This window comes from Python bivittatus, unplaced genomic scaffold (assembly GCF_059951505.1).
Source record: "Python bivittatus isolate LINGU-HERP-01145 unplaced genomic scaffold, Pbiv_v1 ctg000200_np1212, whole genome shotgun sequence".
Taxonomy (NCBI): Eukaryota; Metazoa; Chordata; class Lepidosauria; order Squamata; family Pythonidae; genus Python; species Python bivittatus.
In genome coordinates, this window is record NW_028277040.1 from 21686230 (window position 1) to 21705613 (window position 19384).

A 19384-nucleotide genomic window follows, 5' to 3' on the forward strand; every position below is an offset into this window, starting at 1 on the left:
GCAGAAGGGACAAATGTCCAAGTTAAACAGGAAAGATATACACGAGGAAGAGGAAAATAGAATCAAATGTGTGCTTTAACTGAATCAATTTTCAGAAATACCATGGACCAGTTAATCTCAGAGAAGTATGTTCAAGGAATATCTTAGAGGCTAGCATTTTCTCACTACACGATATGACTGCAGCTCAGCTAAACGCAGCTCAGCATCTCTGCGTGTTTCAGAAGCAGGATAAAGGAGGGGATTCTTCCGTGATCAAAACGGCTCTGCTCTGTCATTTAGGGGTACTGCAGAGGGGTGCTAATTTTTTTCCTTCTGCCTGCAAGGAATGGATCTTCACCAATCTAATGCAGGTTTACCGGAGGATCGGATCCTCTGCCAAAAGAGGATATGGTGCCTCAAAACAAAACAAAAGGTGCCTTTCTTGGGATGATCCCTACAGCTTTCTGCAATCTAGTGCCCTTCAGCTGAGTAGGATTGTTGTGGAGGACGACTTAGAAAATGATTCATCTAAAGGTGGTTTTACAACACGCTGGAGCAATCCCAGAATATCAGAGTCTAAACTTAGATGCGCTTGTATTACTAAAAATGTTTCTTGACTGTAAATGCTAATTGAAAACCATCTTATAACTGCAGGAACCTTACATAGCTGTTTACTTCTAAAACACGGTTGTGGGAGTACCTGTCAGCTGAAGATTTTTGACTGTAGAATGTATCTACAGCATTGCCTAAAAGTGGGGTCACAAATTGAAAACTGAAAGCCTTTGTGGCAGCAGTGTCACAGCATCACAGAAAAATTTAGCAGAGTGATTTGTTTTAACTTGCCACTAATATATGTAACTAGGCTGACCAGCACCCTGTCATTGTCCTGTCCCCATTAAATTCCTGCCTGAAGCAACGGATGGATGGTTAAGGATTTTCATGACTGCTTTTACATTGTTAAATTGGTTGTTCATTGTTTTTATGTGATGCAAGTACAAAGTACTTGAGGAGATGCTTTGGGGCAGGAAGGCAGTCAATCAGTACTATGTTGTATGGGATGGAGGGAGGGTAGCTGTGACCCTCATTAAAAGATAGACCTGATGATCTCTTTGAGATGGAAGCTATTTCATAGATGGATTGAGCCAGTGAAAAACTATCACTTTCCTCTTCCACTTCTGTTTTCTCCCAGCCTGATGCTCTGCAGAGTCCCAGGTAGCATGCTAAACATAGAGGCAGGATGTCGAGATCATGTGTCAGTCAAGCCATTCCCACATGCACAAGTACAATCTCTTAGCATTCCATAGGCCACTAGAGTTAACAACTATCAGCCTATACACAGCTTCTCGGATGGAATCCTTACATGGAAAATAAACCTTGTCTGTCTACTATGCCCGATAGACACATCTGGACTGATTTTAGAAAGTCCTTCTCCTTTTAATAGTACTGAATGGCTGTTTGATCCTCCCTTGGCAACATTCTGATTAGCACACAGCAGCCGGGTGCAGCCTCCTGGGTGCCCACCCAGCTCCATGCCCCTAGGCTTCAAATAGGCCAAATAAGCTTACTTTAGAATTAAGTGCAATGATTGGCCACGCCCAAATGCTTTGCTTGCAATTGTGCAGGGAAGATCCACAGGTATGAGGAAACATCCAGCAAGAAGATTGCATTCTGAGAAATTGGGGCTGTGGAATCGGTTACATTCCTATGGCAGTCATTTTGTGAATGGGTAAACTCCTACCTCCAGCAGTCACCTTGCAGAAATAGAAAATTCTTGAACTTTTGGTTGAACTTTTCAATGTACTCACCATCCCCCAAAACACATGCATTTTATTATTTTTTTAAGGTCGTCTCATCTTTTATGTACACTTTACAAACATTAGAACTTGGAGAAAATTTTGAAGTCCAAAATTCTGGCCTTTTCGTCCAGACGGAGTTGGCTTCTTCCCTGGATGCAGCTCTGCAGATCGGAGAAACAAAATCATCTGCTCCACAAATACAGAACTGCCAAATAACCTGGAAATGAAGTTGCAAGTTCTGTCTCATTTTCAGCTTGTTCATTTCTGAAGAGCCTTCTGGATGGATTAAGGTAGTACTGAGGCAGCTATGGCCTGTGCTGGTATCACACTGCATTCAGTCAGCAATTAATGCCCATCCACCAGAAAAATAAAGGATGCAATTACAACCACACAAGTAGAACAAGTTCAAAAGCACTGTAAACAAATTGGCCAGCAGGCTTTATAATCAGAGGAAGACTTCAGCAAGTACTGTTTAAATGTGACAATGAAGCACATAAGGGGTCTTCTCCACTGCAGCGCCCACATTATAGAGCACCTTCACAACGGATGAGGTGCTGGCCCCAGAATTCTTTCTTTTCAGCACGATCTTCTTTTCCCGGCCAATTGTATACTTTTATGCAGGGCACCGCAACCAAGTGTACAAAATGTGTGCCATGGAGTGTGTGTGTGCACACATTTCAAATTCAAAAGCCATGCAGCACAGCTATAAAGAGACCATCTGAGAAACAGGAGATTCAGTATTCTGAATATTAAAAAATTGTCTTGAGGGGTGCTAAGTGGAATTCTGCACAAGGGCACCTTGAATGCCAGCAAGCAGCCCTGCTTTTACCGATTTCCTATCTTCCCTTGCCACAGACATGTATACTCCTTCATTGTTATTTTAGTTACAATCTGCATAGCCTGGTAACATAAAAGGGTGATGCACAGGTATGACTTCAGCTAGGAAGAGCATCTTGGCTTTTTTGCTTTAGTGAGGCTTTATCCAGTACTATTAAATAAACCTATCCCAACCATTAACTGTTCCTGTTGCAAGTTATAGATGTAAGCAGTGTGCATTTCACTCCAGCATTTTTATCCAAGTTCCATCGATTTCAACTGCCATTCCAAGCCATCTCTCAGCATTCCCATTTTGATTTTACGCTCCTGCATCCTCTCCGGGGCTGCCATGAAGTTGATTCCTACGCCCAAAAACTGTTTGGATATCAGGCTTTTTCAACCGCCAGTCCTTCCTCACAGGTAGGAAGCACATCACAACTCATTAGTAATTTACTGCTACAGTAATTTTTATAATTACTGCCAGGAGGCTTCATTAAATTTGATCTAATGAATAAATATTGTATTTTCAGTGTGATTACCAGCACAGCTTAAGCTGTGTGCCATAAACAATTATTTTCTTCCATACACAGTGCCAGTGACTATTTTTTCTTTAATTTCAGGGTTTACTATATTTGTATTATATGGGCACTTAATAATTACAACTGAACACAAATGTCAGGTGTCAAGGGGTACAGGGCCATCTATATCCCTTGATATAAAATAAAAGATAGCAAATGCAATAAAAAAAAGTAAAACCATCACTAACTATAGCAGCAATCTATGTTTAATACAAACAGTGGAAGAAAATGAATTTTGATGTTGGTTATATAGGCAGGGATCTAAAGGCTACCTTAAGTCAGCCTGAGCCAGGCAGATCAGTAAATTTAATTCCCCTCTCCCTTTGAGTGGTGCAACACTATGGCAAAAATGTCGTTATTTTATTTTAAAAGCAATTTCCTATATAACATCGGTTTAGATGGAAAGCTGCTATGAAAAGTAAGGTACAAATGATTAATTACATCTTCCTTGGAAATGGGGTAAAGTTGTGGATATAGATCTTTTTGAATTAAAGCAAGATTCATTCACAATGACTAGAGTTTGCTTTGTGATGCAAATAGTACAGCCTTCACAGATATGCTGGCGGATTTCCTGGCATCTCTAATCAGTATGGGTTTTCAATTTAGGGATTATCCCAAGTGCAGACTTCAGGATATAAAACATAACCCACCCAGTAGAACCTGCTTTTAAAACTGAACATCCAACTAGGAAGTTCAGAATAGGAGTGTAAAACTATAGGCTCACTTTAACAAAAAAAAAAATCCTGTCTACGGGAGGCAAAGATACATAGCAAAGCTTTCCGTTCTAATCTGTAAACTATTTCTGGTATAAGAAATCCTGTCCATGCCAATTGGCTTTGCTGCCAGGCACTCTATGCATGCTGTAGCTCAGAAAAGCTTATGCCTTCTAATAAAATGTGTTAGTCTGAAAAGGCAGCACCACACTCCTGAGTTTTGGCTAACATAGGCTAACACAACTCCTCCCCCCTTTCAATAGTTTAGGAACAGTTCATATTCTTTATCCAACTAACACAGCTATCTGCATTTGATGCCCTCTAGATACATTAGATAACTCCAGGCCAGTGTGGCCATACCCTGGACGGGGAAGACTGCCCGCAGAACATTAAAACATGAACATCAAAGCAGAGATTATTAAAGATAACTATGCTGCTTAAAGGATTGGCTGGGGAGAGTATTTATTTTAAATCCATTTCTTTGCTACAGTTATGTTCTCTTGCTGTTAATGTCCTGATCTACTGATTACAATTAAACATGGAAAACCCAAACATGCACTGTCCCTATCTGCAAACACTTTTCTTACAGGATCAGAATCACGCGTGCTACTTCCTACACCAAAGACTGGTGCCCTCTGCTGAAATGAACTGGGACCGTGGCACACACGGAAGCACAAGAAGCCTGGCCTACACAGCACACTGCTAAGCAAACTTTAATATCAAAATTATATTTCATACATAAAAAGTATCAGGTTACAGTACTGATGAAACTGTCCTAGAGAAAGAACTTGAACAGTGTTATTCTCTTTTGCTATATTTAAAACAAGTCTGCAGAGAATAAGAGAATATAGGTCCAAGCATTAAACCTCGTACTTCAAGAAATACAGGGGGGTAAAAACACCATTAGAGAGGCAAAGCAAAACAGCCAATGATTCTCTCTCAAATGTACGCTATAAAAATTAAACCCACACCCAATCTCTGTGTGGGAGAGATGATATTCTTAATTTCATGTAGATTTTACATTGCATTGAACTGCTTACAAATGGTGTTGCATATGAGTAATACATGAGAAATCTGTAAAAATGATTCCTTCTTACAAGGTCTCAACTCAGAGATCTGTTCACTTCCTCTCTTGCACCTTATTCCACACTGATGATGAATTTTATATCCAATGCACTTTCAGTATAGTCTTTTATCCATTTAGCACAGCACTTTAATTTTAAGCAGACACACTACCAGTTAGTAAATGAAAGCTACAGCCTCCACCTGTGATTGATGCATAAGCTCCATGCCTTATTAACTAACACAGCTTGAAATACCACCAATTAGGATCTTGTCTACATTACAACTCACGGAACTGTATTGTTCATGGTCACTACTTTAGACAAGCACAGGGCTTATCAAATTGCCACCTCAAACTCTTGCATTTACAGTCCAATGTGCAGTTGATGCAAGACTATCTCCAGCATAAAGTATGATGGAAGGCTTGCTCATAGAAACTAGCCCATTATGTTAATCCCTATTCTTAATTCATAATTTCTGAGAAAATGCAAGGCATGATGCTTTATGTATTAGGTAAGTGAAATTATTTGGTCAATAATATAATTTAGGATTACTTGAACTGGGCTGCAAATATCTGGATAGCAGCAAAGAGAGAGTTTGCTTTATCGACTTGCTTCCAGCTGGTGATTTTTGGATTTTTGCAGCCCTAATGGAACTGTCTCCCCAAACTCTAAGTAATACTTCTTTTTAAATATCCCTTACCAAGATCTCAGTGACAGCATGCTTTAAGATCATATAGTTCACTAATTTTTCATGAAGTCTGAATCTTCTCAAATCTCTTTTAGTCAAGCTTTCATTATAAGTACTGTTTTGCGCACAACAAAACTTGCTCCTAAGCACGACTGATCAAGTATACTTTACAGTTATTGATTTAAACTGTCTCAACTAGTCAAAATTTTGAACTTAAGTATTAAGTTCTTTATCACTGTTTCTTTCCAGAAAGTAGTTATCAAGCATTTAAGTTGCTTTGCAATATTAGACAATCACTGCTGCTATTTTCAATAGCCTTAAAAATTAGAATTTGATTCATTACCAAGTCTACTTACACACGGTAACTGCAAACATAGATTCAATGAATGCCCTCAAAATACTTTTTTCCCGAAAAAGGGGAAACAAAGATTGGATTCAGCTAATTCTAACAATAGTTAGGATAATGCGACAGTAGCAGTTCCAACATGAACGTGAACTCAGAGTTGCGTGGAGAAAATACCTGTGCAAACTGCCACCAGAAAATCTCACATAGTGAAATTCAGGAGAACTATAATGGCAAGTACTGCTTTTAGTTAGTTATAGCCTTTGTATGAAGCTGTTGCTATCCAACGGGTTGAATGAGACCTGCACCTGCTCCGTGGGATGCTAATAACATCCAGTAGTATTCATCATGAAACAGGACTAAGAAGGCTTTAACAATATTATAAACCTCCATCCTGTAACTTTGGACTTCAGTCAAAAGTCACAATTTTTGTTCCATTTTTTAAAAATGCCAACCATTAAAAGAAGTGAATTCTCAAATCAGACAATTAGTCTAAGCATATGTACTGAAGATTATTCCGGAATTGTTTCGGAAGTTCATTCTTGCATTTCAAGTTCTTGTTTCAGACTGTAAGGGAGAAAAAATACAAAGTGAAATTAAGACAATCAACAAGTATCTTAATATTGTTGTAAACATGAAATGTCTGTTTCCTGCTCCATTTGCCCATTGTTGGTTTGAGCCTGGATCTTCATAAATGCATGTATGTATCCTTGCCAATAATTTGTATCTACATCCCATCAGATTCATGAAGTAAATGAAAACTTACCTTTTCAAGTAAGCATGGACATTGTCATATCCATGATACTTGGCTAAGTAAACCAAGACACCAGTAGCACATCTTCCTTCTCGCTGCCGGCAGAAGCTACAATTGCAGATCCCACGGCAAGGTGGGCAGTGCCAGTTCTAAAGGAAAAAAAAATAAAGTGAGAAGGAAATATAGGTAGATCCAACTTAAATCTTCTTGCTATCAGGTTGTGATTCTGCTACAGCATCAGTGAAATCATGTCATATTAAATTTTAAATGGGAATTTGAAATAATATAGATCTCGCTTACCGACTGCCTCGTGCAGTGACTGTTCAAAGTTACGACAGTGCTGAAAAAAAAACTTTGTGACCAAGTTGTGCATTTATGATCTCCCCGGCATCTCTCTCATTCGTGTGTTCACCATTAGTCAGTTAGTACACGTTGTTCTGTGTCTGACCTTTTTCCCCCTCCCCTTCGTAGAGCAGAGAGATTGGAGAGAAAGGGATTACAAGAGAGTAAGCAGGCACACAACAGGGAATACAGATTGAAAGGAATGCACTAGCGCCATCTGCTTGCCTAGTGCACTCTTATTCTCTTGTAATCCCTTCCTCTCCAATGAATGTAAATACAAACATTAATTCCGTTCTTGCTAATTATCCCAGCGCCAGGGTGAGTGTTCCAAGAGGCAGGAGAGTGCGGAAAAAGGAAGACTGAAGTAAAATTGTAAGTACAGTCTCAGTCACATGATTTTCCACTTAGTCCGCATCACTTAGCAACCCAATTGCCAGTCCCAATTGTAGTCGCTAAATGAGGACTACCTGTATTTCTGTTTTCTTATGAACTATAGCATGCACTCAAGCAAACATCAAAATAAAATAATCTTACTGGATCCAACAAGGCAACCCTGACTTCTTCTCCATAACGATTACGAAGACAAGGCCCACAGAACTGGCCACGTACTCCAAAACACTCTGGGTTCCGACAATTTGTCTTAGTATCTGTCGTTTTCTGACGACACTGGTGACAGGTAGAACCCTGTCAAAGAGAGCAGTAAAGGCAAAAGATGCCAGGTTGATGATTGCTTTGAAAAGACACTGTACCCTTGCACAACCTTTAGTATGTTTGTCATACAAACAGTGGCTTAGTTTACACATATTGCTAAGCTATAATGCACATGTTCACACATCACACTAAGCCCAAAGCAAATAAACTACCTTATGTCTTAGAATTATGGCCACTGAACATTTCTGTGAAAAAAACATAGATTTTATACATGTAAAGCTTATCTAAGTACCAAGTTGCTTCAGCACTTTGTTTAGAAGCAAGCCATAAGATGTCATTACACCTCAACTAGATAAACTAATAGTGTTCTTCACAATTTGAATGTACTGCTGTTTGTCAATGAAGCCACTATATGTGAACCTCCATTTTACCACTATATATGAACCATCACATTTAATCTGGAAGAGGAAGCAGAAATGTTTTGCATTCAAAGTTCTCACAAGCATGTAAAGGTAATGGTAGCAAATGAAAGCCATTAGACTCAATGGCTTCCTAATTCCATCCTTCTCTTTCTCTTTGAAAGTTACTTAAGTACTTAGATAGGACTTCTTATCTTCATAGTAACAATCTTGAGAAATAGGTTGAACTGAGGGTGTTATTGGCTTGAAGTCACCCAGTCAACCCCATAATCAAATGGAAACTTGAACCTGGATCTTCTCAATCCAAATCTTCAACCATTATTGTCATGCATCAAAGATTAGTGACATCTACATGAAGCAAGAAAGATCATCCTCTTTACAGCAGCCTTTGGCTAGGTATATAAACTCAGATCTCCTCTCTTTGATCTAATAACTGCAAAGAATCAACTTGAGAAACTTCCTCATTGTGGAGCTTCTCAATTATGCAGTAAGAGGTAGAACAGCCACTAACTGGAGAGCTAGAGATCAAGGATTCCCTTGGCTCTAACAGTAGGAATCTCAGGATCAGATATAAACATCAGAGTGTAGGATCAGGATCCAAGGAGGAGAGAATCAAAGCAAGAAGAATGCACTATATCATTATTTGGACAAAGCAAACCAAAGGGCTGAATGTAGAATGTAAGAATGTCATCTTACTGTTGCACGGTTGTAAACTTTATCTTTAACAGTATCACAGATATTATCCAACTCTTCCTTGGTTATTTCTTCCACTGGACGGATAACATGGGGAAGAGTCATAGCACCCATGCGCTTTCTTCTGGGAGTGTCCCTTTCATCCTGAATTCAGAAGTAAATGGTACTGTTAGGTTGTGGGGTTTTTTAAGGCAAGTCATTGAAGAGTTCTACAAAGTGCTGCAATATTTATGTAGAAATGTCACTGCATTTCCTAAGCAAAGTCTGGGATGACATACTGCATCAATGTGATTTGTTTGGTTTTAGCTCAATAAGTATGCTGTTCCCCCTTCATTTCCAATTCTGAAGATGCTTATCTCTGAAATAAATTTAAGGGTTCCCATTTCAATCAGGACAAACCAGCTTTTCAGGGCAAGGGCTGTGCTCAGCCTTGTATTTTTGAAGGGCTCTAAAAAAATAGATATGACCAGTAACAATGGCAAATCTTGCTATTGAACTGTGTTGGCAATCAAGGCTCTGATGGGCCATATCCACAGCTTGTGCATCAGTGTAAAAGATGAAAGGAACCTATTGGGTTAGTTTAATTATGTCCAGGCTTGCTCACTGACTAGATATGCTTATTTTATATGAAAACTGTATCTAAGTCACCCAGGCTATTTAAAATATTTTGATCAGTTTACTTGGTTGCTTGAAATAAAATTACCAACATACCTCAGAAAAATCATCAGACATCTTCCTTCTCACTAACACATAGGGATCCTCCTCCTCCTCTTCCATAGGCATGGGATTTGGAGGACCTTCAATTAGGGACCTGGACCTTGTGTGAGGCCTAGAGCTTCTTTCTGGATTTCTCCTTAGAGCACTTCTGGGAACTGATTTCCTTGGACAACGCTGGGCTTTCTTGGATGAAGATAAAGGTAACATGGCCATGTCACACAGAATTGTAACCTTAAATAATTTATAAGCTACATTTCCTCCAACAATAGCAATTTACTCCTTTCCAAATTTAAACTACGGAAACTTACTCTCAGATAAGGGCTCATAAGATGGTCACCTACAGCTCTAATGAGTCACAGCACTCAAATATAATCTAGCCAAATTAACAGAAACAAAGTATGCTGTAAAACTGTTTTCATCTACTCAATACTCTTTTGGTGCAACTACTTCTAGAATACTGCAGTAGTATTTATTGTTTTCATCAACTTATACACTATAAAAAGCCATAGTTAAAACTTCTTTAGTATGGCCCAATAAGACCACTAAAATGCTAAATCATAGTACAACTTTGCAGGAAATGAAGACATATGGTAGCACTGACACTGCTCAGATTGTGCTGGCTGGTTCCTCTCACAAGAAGGTATGGTGAGCTAACAAGCATCCACCTGTGCTTTGTTTAGCATGTTTTGCTAATCAGGGACTTTGGTTAAGCAAGATCTGGATTTGAACTCTGAGACTTAGACTTGCGTGTGCTTGTTTAAAAAAAAAAAGACTTGCTTTATTAGTTTTAGGTTTAAAAACTTCCTGGTATGTCTAACTGAGCACTGAGCACTTTACAGATTGACAAATCAAAAGGTAACCACAACACATGGCAACTATTTTATAGTATAATAAGGAACTGGATTTTATTTGTTCTAAGTTCATCTATAAACAGGCTTGAAAAAAACACAGTAATAATACTTTCTGGATACTTATGAAGTAAACCAGGAAATTAATAAAGTACATAAGTGTAATTTACCAGAGAAGGAGTAGCTAGTGGACTTCTCTCAGTAAAAATTCCAGGCACGCCTTTTAATTCTGCCATTAGTTTTGCAAGCTGCAAATGAAGAACAGAAAACAAGTAATGGAGTCTCAAGATTCAGACAGCAGAATGCATTATTACAGAAACTGTGTAGGCATTTATTCAGAAACACAACACAAAGAGTACTTATAGAGCTGATGAGACTACCGAAGAGGCACACAAAAAAGCCTATAGTGATCAAAACCCTTATGATAGTACAGTGCATAGTACAGAACAGGCCATTATATCTGCTTCTCTAAATGTTTCAGATTATTTCAGAAAGTATTCTACACCTTCCTATTTAAATGGGAAAGACAGGCAACATTGAAGGAATTAGAGTCAAAATGCCTATATAGTTTTGAATACCTTTTTAAACTGTCTGAAGTTGATAATAAATCAAGTAGCATTAAAATATTTAATGAAGCATTATTAAGAAGCGGAACATGTTTTTATTAATGAAACAGGAGCCACAACATTAATTCACCATTGAGAAAAAAGAGATTCTTGAGGACTTTCTTTTATGTTTACCATGGCTTTGTTCTCCTTTATATTTAAAGCTCTTCTCTCCAAGAATTTGGGGCCTCTTTCTTCATCAGATTCTGACTCTGAATCCAATTTACAGGAAGGTTCTGAAGCTGGAACTATTCCACTCTTCCCCCTCTTCGACCTTCGTAATGGGAACTTCAGGGCAACTTTAAGGGGAACAGAACTTTTCTTGGGCAATTTACGTAAACATTTCTCTGCATCTTCTTCAGAGTCTGTCCCCAGTTTCTATGCAAATAAATACATAAATAAATAAAATATAGTAAGCCACTTGTACAGTTAAACTGACAGTCTCAACAGTTTATGGGACTATACCAGATCAAATGGTGGAAAACCTGTGGCTCACTCAACATTCTTGAACTACAACTCTTTATCACTGCTCTTACTAGCCAGAACTGCTAAAAGCTATAGTTCAGCAACACCTAGGGCTACAGGTTCTCCACCAACAATTTAAAACTACCATCAGAGCACAGGTATTATAGATTATCTTAATTAAACCACTTCCTCTTCCTTTTACATTCAGTTGTTGAACTTTACTCTTGACTTGGAAGAATTAAAGAAAAATTGCACTGAAAGATACTGCTGTAATGTCAAATTATATGCTATTCTCCTTCTAGAGGCCCCATTGGAACACTTAACCAGCTGCACATAAAATAGCACTATTTTTCTAAAACAATTCTAGGAGCTTCCTGCCTTATATGTGGCAAACACATCAAGCAGAAGCTTCTTACAAGATCTACTAGTTGTCAAGCCCCACTCTTCAAAGCTTTGCCATGCCTGAGAAAGTCATTAGGAAGTGTCTTCACAGCTCTACTAAATATACTAGGGTCTGTTAGATTCTTGCCTAAAAAGATGGGGGAGGGAAAGCCTAGAAACACTGAAAAGAAAAAAAAAAAGAGGGGAACAAGGGAAAAAAATGACACAAGAAGGATACCAAGCAGACTGAAGAATACTTGTAGGAACTGTTCACATCTGGTCCTAGTCACTGAGGGACATTTAAGTACCTGGCTGTCTTTCAGCTTTTCAAACCAGAAGTTATTATTACAAGCATAGATCTTGGGAAGGGCAAGTGTCAGGTTAAGGAAAGCTTAGAAGAGCTTTTCTTTATAGGATCTTTTTAGCAAACATGGCCTCCTTCATTCTTCCTTCCCACTTTTTCAGCTCTCTTCTGCTAAAAGCCAGCAAGGCACTTCACTGCTCACATTTGGAGAGCATATTAAAGTATCTATTTTCCCCTAAGGTAATTATTACTTCAGAAAATGTATGCTAGCCATAATGTTATTCTACCATTTTATTTTTAATCAGCTTTCTTTTGTAGCTTTGTTTTGCATAGCACTTTTTCAAATGGAGATGTATCTATATAAGTTTACATTATTTGAGGTTCATTTGCCAGCTTACGTGTGAGCAAAAGAGCTATTTCCGTACCACTAAGAATATTATCCCTTTTTGATTACACAATATACCACTCTATTGAAAAGAAGCTCCAATCTTATACAAGAGGACTAAAATTCAATCTCCACATGCAAAGAGACTGATTCTGTGAGCAACCTTGCTGGCTCTCAATCAAAGGAACTATTTTTCAGACTATGGAAGTTGAAGGAACTTGGTCTACTTCAGTGTGCAAAATCAGGACAACAGTAATTAGCAACTTTAAATGCTCAACTCACCAGCACATCTTGAATCTCACTTTCTGAAAAACCACAGAAAGATTCTTCATCTGAATCCTCATAAAATATTTTAGCCATTTCTTCTACAACTTCTGGCTTGAAGGTTGGTTTCTTAAAAAGAATAAGTACACTATGTGTTTCTCTTTCTTTCTCTCTCTCTCTCTCTTTTTTAATGAGAAGCTATTTTCCATAAACTGTTCTGAGAGCAAATCACATTGTACAAGTGCACTACAAGAGAATAGCTTTTGTAACAAAGAAAAATGGTTCAGGAGGTTTACAAATGGTTTCAGAGCTTTTATGGCAAATCATCAGGCATGTTAGGTTAGGCGACATTTCAAAAGGATAGAGTAAGGGGCTAATCTACCTCCAACAATTACTACCTAGCAGCACAAGGGAAGAAGTGAAATGAAATTAGAGTTCATACTGTATATTCATAACTGCTGTACAGAAATGTAAGCAAAGCATTTTAATCACAAATGGGGTATTTCTGAACATCACACATTCAATTTCTGTTTATTCTTGCACTTTTTACTTACTGTGTTTGCAAAATTATCAGAGCCAAAACTGTCACAGCTATCATCAGAGGACGAAGAGGTTTCCATAGGGATTAGTCGAGTACTACGGAATGCCGTGGATTTTTTCTTCCCTGAAAGGTTGCCCTGTAAAATGGACAATGACAACTCAATTAGTTACTATAATTAGGTGTTTTTTTTTAGGCTGACCTCATGAAGCTAAGCTATCTAGTTGGTTATAGACTAGATTGAAATACACATTAATCAGAAAAATGAGACTTCCATCATATTTTGTGCCACTCTAGCAAAACAATTAAGCATAATTTATTAAGGGACAATTTCACTAACTAATGACAAATTATACATATTTGCAAGCAATATAAATCTTGAGACATGTACTACAGTTTAATGGGCTTTTACTCATCGACAACATACAGTAAGGCAATAGTTCCAGATAAAATTTAACTAAAATGCAACGTTCTTTTATAGTATCAGTTTAAAACTAAGATAGCATTGCAAAATTGTTAGCCCTATTTTGGCTACGGCCAATTGACATGATGGTTTCAGTAAATGGCAGCCATGCATTTTTGATCAGCTCACCCATTCTTGTCGCTACATTACCACAAACCTAAATAATTCAGATTTAGCAATGGTCTTTCAAAAACAAGATCCAGGCTGGGATTACATAATCATACAACTAATTTGGTGACTCTTGTTACAAGTGATTTATGGCAAACTAAAAGGTTTGTCAGAAGTAAAGTACTATTATTAAGATGAAATGAAATATGCCCCATATATAGGCAGACTTCAGATATGTCAAAGTATTTTTGCAAAAAATCATACAAATTTTCTGCCCCAAATACCTTTTCACCCATATGAAGCCACTTTATCACTCTATCCCAACTGGAAGTGTATAGATTTCCCTTCCTCAAGTAGCAGTAAGTTCCAATAAATACAGTGGAACTTGCTTCTGAAAAAAATAGGTACTGTAAAAGGGCAAATAAAAGTTAATTGGAAGTGTCTGAATTAGATGGCTGTTAGAAATGAAAGGCTTTATAAAAAATGAAAGGCTTTATAAATGCAGAACTGTTCTCCAAAATGGAGTTTTTTATCAGTAAATTTTATGGATATTGTATTGAGTCATTACGAGTAGGCAGCATATTAGTATTTGAAAACAAACAAACAGGAGAAAAGGATGGGGGGGAAAACACTCTTAGCTTAAAAAAAAGTGGCAACTGTCAAATTGCTATTATTGGCAGAATCCACAACATACACTTTTACGGTAACAATAATGCCAAAAAGGTAATGAGATAACTAAATTATGCTATAATTCTGTCACTCTAACATTCTCCCCCAAAGTCTGGCTCATTTACTTTAGAAGGCCTGTGAATAAATAAGCTGACAATCAGGTACAGGCCAATCCAGAGGAAAAACATGGCAGTGTCAGATTAAGACAACTGAGACCCACTAAATCATGTTTCCCGGATGTCTTTGAACTCAGGCTAACCCACCTCACACTGTTGGTTTGAGAATAAAATGACTGGGAGGTCACCATTTACACAGCCCTGAGAATACTGAAGGGAAAAACAAAGCTGTTGTTTTTCAAGCTAAATGGGCTAAGAAAAAAATGAACCTAAAAAGGTTTTCAGGAACAAATCAATTCAAAAGTGGAGAAAGATCTGTTAAAGGTTTATCTGAGTCAATATTCAACTGACCTATTTGTAGGCAAAGACAGGCAAGTGTCTTTAATAGGTGTAAACCACAACACCTATTTGCGACTACAATACTGTACAGGAATGCCATCAACCTGCAGCCTCCATTCTGAGACTGACTAAAAACTACAGATTTCTCCATACTGCTCTCTAGGCCTAGGGCATTTCTGCTCCTTTCCCAATCCTTGCCTTTTCCTACCACTGGAGAACACAACAATCTTTCACTCACAATTCTACTACTGGCAAAATTATGTCCCACAAACATAAATCTGGGATTAAAGGATGGGGGAGAGACTACCAAACTTAAAAACGACCTTCTTGAAAGGGGCACTCTGTATTTGAACATGAGGCAACCGTATGTCTGATTCTTTATTGGATTTATATCCTAGCTTTCATCCAGGAGCTGGTAATCTACACGCAAAACCCTCTTCAGCCCCTTCCTGCAGCGACACAAAGGACGTAGGCGAGTCTACCATGCGTGCCGTGAGTTCCTTCTCAGAGGAAACACTTAGGCTCCCTCCACCTCTTTTCGCGGGATGCTCAAACTAAGCGGCCAGAGGCAGGCTGTTCGGCTTCGCTGCACCAGCCTTGGCGCTGAAGCCACTCAAGGAATGAAAACTCAGCCCGACCGCAAGCCCTAGACCAGAGGAAGGGCGGAGGAGAGGCAGGGAGGGGGAGCCGTGACCAAACTTGAAGAGGTGAACATTCAAGCGCGGGAGAAACAAGGGCTCGTCCTCACCGCCACCTCTCCAACCTCCTTCTCCCTCTCTGAGAGCAAGAGAAGCGCCCAGGAGGCGAAATTTACCTGCAGTGAAGACTCCTGGCTTGCTTTGTTTTCTTTGCCAGGAGAACTAGGGGAGAAAGTTTTGGGAGGGAAAATATTTGGGGGAGACTGGCGGAGAAACAAAGGATTACTGCCTGGTGCCTGGCGATCTGGGAAACAAAAAACAGCAGCCCCGCGGGTGTGTAAACCGCCCAAAGCTGAGCCGGCCCTGACCGCTTTACGCCATGTTTCCAGACCCCAAAAGGAATCGCGGGAAGTCATTTCTTTCATGAAGCATGACTTTTGCCTTTCAGAAGTTCCTCCCTCGTTTACTTCGGCAGCACTCCCCCTCCCCAAAAGAAAAACGTACTGCATTTATACAACGGAAGCTTCCACGTGGAAGAGCACGTAGCATCACCCATTTCCAAACGCGGCTGACTTTTCAAGAGTATTTAACCCAAACAATTTCGCGCGGTGGCTTAAGGCTGCAAGCGTACGTCCGCTTAAAGGAAGGAAAGATCGCTCGCTCAGTACAAAAGGTGCTAACCACGGAATAAAAATGCAGAGCAATGACTGCATGGAGACAATTCTAAATATACTTGCTTAAATTTGAAGCGTCCAAGGATCGCCACGAGCAAAAGTCTCCGTGTTGCAAAGCTTACATTTACCTCCCCAATTCGTTCCCATTCCAACATCTACAGGGCTTTTCCCCACTCGGTACGTAGCTCTAACCTCCGGGTCTTTGTAAACTCCGAGGGAGCGGTTAGCTTCACCGCCTGTCTTCCCCAGCAACCCAATCCTACGAATATTAGTTTGGAAGTCACTTGCACGGACTTGACTAGAACTTACTCCAAAGTAAAAAGTAAATGCATACAGGACAGTCCTACACTGCGGCCAAGGCGCTCACCTGCAAGCGGAAGGGGTCCATACCGCCGGCTGATTTACCCCGCGTTGAGCACCGCAAGCGTCCCATGAGTCACCGAAGAGAACCACACGCCGCAGACTCGCGCCAAAGCCACTCGGAATTCGCCGGAGGCGGGGATTGGAAACGGTTTTCCCGCGAAAGTGCTATGGTCCTGGAAGGTATGTCCCTTGCTCTTCCCAGACGTTGCTTTTCGATACGCCGCTTGATCATAGAAAATATAGTTTCCGAATAGACGTGAAGACAATATGTAGAAAAAGTAGAAAAGACTGTGGAAATTGGCCAGCGTTTTTTCCTTTACAAGTTTAGCATGGACGTTTATCGTGCTTCAAGGACCTATATCAGTGGCGCGAAATAGTAATGAACTATTTGCATAGAAGGAAAGGGAGGGTATACTAGGAAAGAGGTGGGGGGAGATCACGTCCTAACTTGCCTTGGAAGGAAATGGTGTATTCAAGATTAGGATACGCTGCTTATGTAGCTAGAGGAAAACAAGTTAAAGCTCGCCCAAAAACACATACCAGGAGTCCTTTGCATGATTATGAAACATTAAAGCAATTCTTGGACTATGGAATGTCTACTTTTATTGAACCAACTTTCTTTAATCGCTTCCAGAAACAGCTGATTACATTTCAACTAATTTGTGCATCATTATGAAATTAACAAGTGTTATGATTTTTTTCACTGAAGTCAATAGGGACTAAGTGTAATGTAGTTTTCTAAATAAAAATAATCGGAAGTGCTTCAAAAACCTTTATGGCAGCCTTTTGTATGTGCCACCTTAAGCAACTGTAAGGTTGTCGAAACAGATACTTCTCAATTTAGCAAACAGCATAAATGCAAAGACTAATGCTCTTAGCATTGGTGTTTTTATACTGAAATATTTTCAGTGTGATAAAACCAATTTAAATGTAGTTTATAATGTATTAACTTCAAGGAGGGCTACTGAGCATACTGATATATTTGTTACATGTTCCCTATAATCTTGGCTAGGACCAGCAAAGTCAGGCCTGGCTCCATGCGTGTGGCACACAGACAAACCAGATAATTGGTAACATGAACCAAGAATAATCTGGAAAGTAGAGTACTTACAGAGGCCAAAACACAGTACAAGGGGTGTGTAAACTCTCTGTGGGTTATTATTCCTTGTGAGCATACAGCAGACTGGTGTAAAAGAATCTCAATTTTAAATAAGCCCTTAATTACATACTTACCTGCACCACTGGCTTCTCACGGCGCACGCAAAAGCAAACGATCTGTTCTCTGGAGACTAGACCACACTTGAGTCTCTTAAATCAGCTTTAGTTCAACAATGCTGTTCAACCAGCAGAGAAAGGGATTCCCCCTTCCCACATACATACAAGCAAGTATACCTTTAGAGTTTTCAGGCAATTTCCCTTCCAGGGCTGCTATCAAAATTGTTTGCAGAAGTGTTCAACCAAGTACAAATAATCACTGGAACTGACAATGAACTCTATCTCTATCAAGATAGAGTTTAAAATTCATCACAGGTGTGTCCTGCAGAGCCATAAAAAGAAAGACTTTGGGGTCAGACCAGATATGGTCTGCAGGTTCCTTTCCACTCAGCTGCTCCAGGGGAACTTCACTGACCACCTGAGCAGAAAAGCTGTGTGCACGATCTGCTCTTTTTTTCCTGATGCAGAGCAGCACCAACACTCTGAAGGGAAGGAGACACACGTTAATATCTCCATCTCTATCCACCGAATGGAGAAGAAAGCCCTTATAATAATTTCAGTCTCATCTGGGCTAGCCATACAATTATAGTTAAGCAAAAATAGCCATGGCAGATAACATTATGTTGATTTTTTAATTATTATTATGTACCATTAAGTTGATGTCAACTCTTGGTGACTTCATAGATTTTCCCCAAGATGATCCGTCCCCGCCCTGGTGTTTCAGGTTTTCCAACACTGCACCCATTGCTGCTGTAATTGAGTCCATCCACCCTTAATGTCAGGAAAAACCAACACTCAAGATACTTTAAATCTGCATCCTTTATCCACTAGTTAATTAATACAGTTGATACAGATTTCCTCTCTGTAAATATCTGACAGAGGTCAAAAAAGAAGTTCTTCATCTTTAACTGGTAACAGTTACAATGCTACTAGGTCACTATTTTCAAATAGCAGCTATCGTAAAATGGTTTGAAAGGAAAAATGAATGCTTAATTTATTAATTGTATACTGATACATGTCCATCAAAGAATGGTGCTATATAAATAAAATATACAGTGCGAAATAGCAACAAGGGAAACAGGCTGTGGAGTAGATCACGGGCTACATGATTAGTCTAGCATTACTAGGCTGCAAAAATCTGAATGACCACTTGACAACAGCAAAAAAGATGCAGAAACTATTTGCTACCATCTAATGTTTGTTCACATTTTTGCAGCCCAGATACCACAGCCAAAGGTTATATAATCAGAGGATTTTTTTTTCTGGCATTTAGATATCCTACAATGGGATTTTAAAGAGCAATTTTAATTGCATTAGTAGATATGGTTACAGTATATTGTTCCAGCTATTTTATCCATAGCAGCAACAAAACGATTCCCTCTCCCTATCTCAGTTGTACTGCTGAAATGAAGAAAGCTTGGGATAACTGGTAGTGATTCAGATGAGAAATAATTGT

The 19384-nt window shown here is 39.2% G+C and overlaps 1 protein-coding gene across 3 annotated transcripts; it reads right to left on the reverse strand.

Moving 5' to 3' along the window:
• Positions 1–1767: 1767 nt before the first annotated feature.
• CDCA7 (cell division cycle associated 7) lies at positions 1768–16967 on the reverse strand. Of its 3 annotated transcripts, XM_007425741.3 has the most exons (10): positions 16718–16959; positions 13360–13482; positions 12824–12934; positions 11142–11384; positions 10572–10649; positions 9548–9736; positions 8840–8980; positions 7608–7757; positions 6744–6880; positions 1768–6544 (listed from the first exon to the last, which is right to left on the reverse strand). In XM_007425741.3, the coding sequence occupies exons 1-10, from the start codon at positions 16781–16783 to the stop codon at positions 6514–6516; spliced, it is 1269 nt and encodes a 422-aa protein (XP_007425803.1). In that variant the 5' UTR covers positions 16784–16959; the 3' UTR covers positions 1768–6513. The 3 variants fall into 3 exon arrangements, 2 of the variants coding, with proteins under 2 accessions (XP_007425803.1, XP_025020884.1); XM_025165116.2 differs by lacking the exon at positions 12824–12934 and having other exon boundaries at positions 16718–16966; XR_003084450.2 differs by lacking the exon at positions 1768–6544 and having other exon boundaries at positions 6794–6880; positions 7032–7757; positions 16718–16967.
• Between the last annotated feature and the right edge of the window lie 2417 nt (positions 16968–19384).

Bases quoted from the DNA above. Each gene is read 5' to 3' on its own strand.
- CDCA7 (XM_007425741.3), bottom strand. From the start codon at position 16,783: ATGGGACGCTTGCGGTGCTCAACGCGGGGTAAATCAGCCGGCGGTATG. The intron at 6,881-7,607 runs GTAAGATTATTT...TTTTTCCTTTAG, and splicing joins GGGTTGCCTTGTTGGATCCA to AACTGGCACTGCCCACCTTG. The intron at 6,545-6,743 runs GTAAGTTTTCAT...TCTCCCTTACAG, and splicing joins GTCCATGCTTACTTGAAAAG to TCTGAAACAAGAACTTGAAA.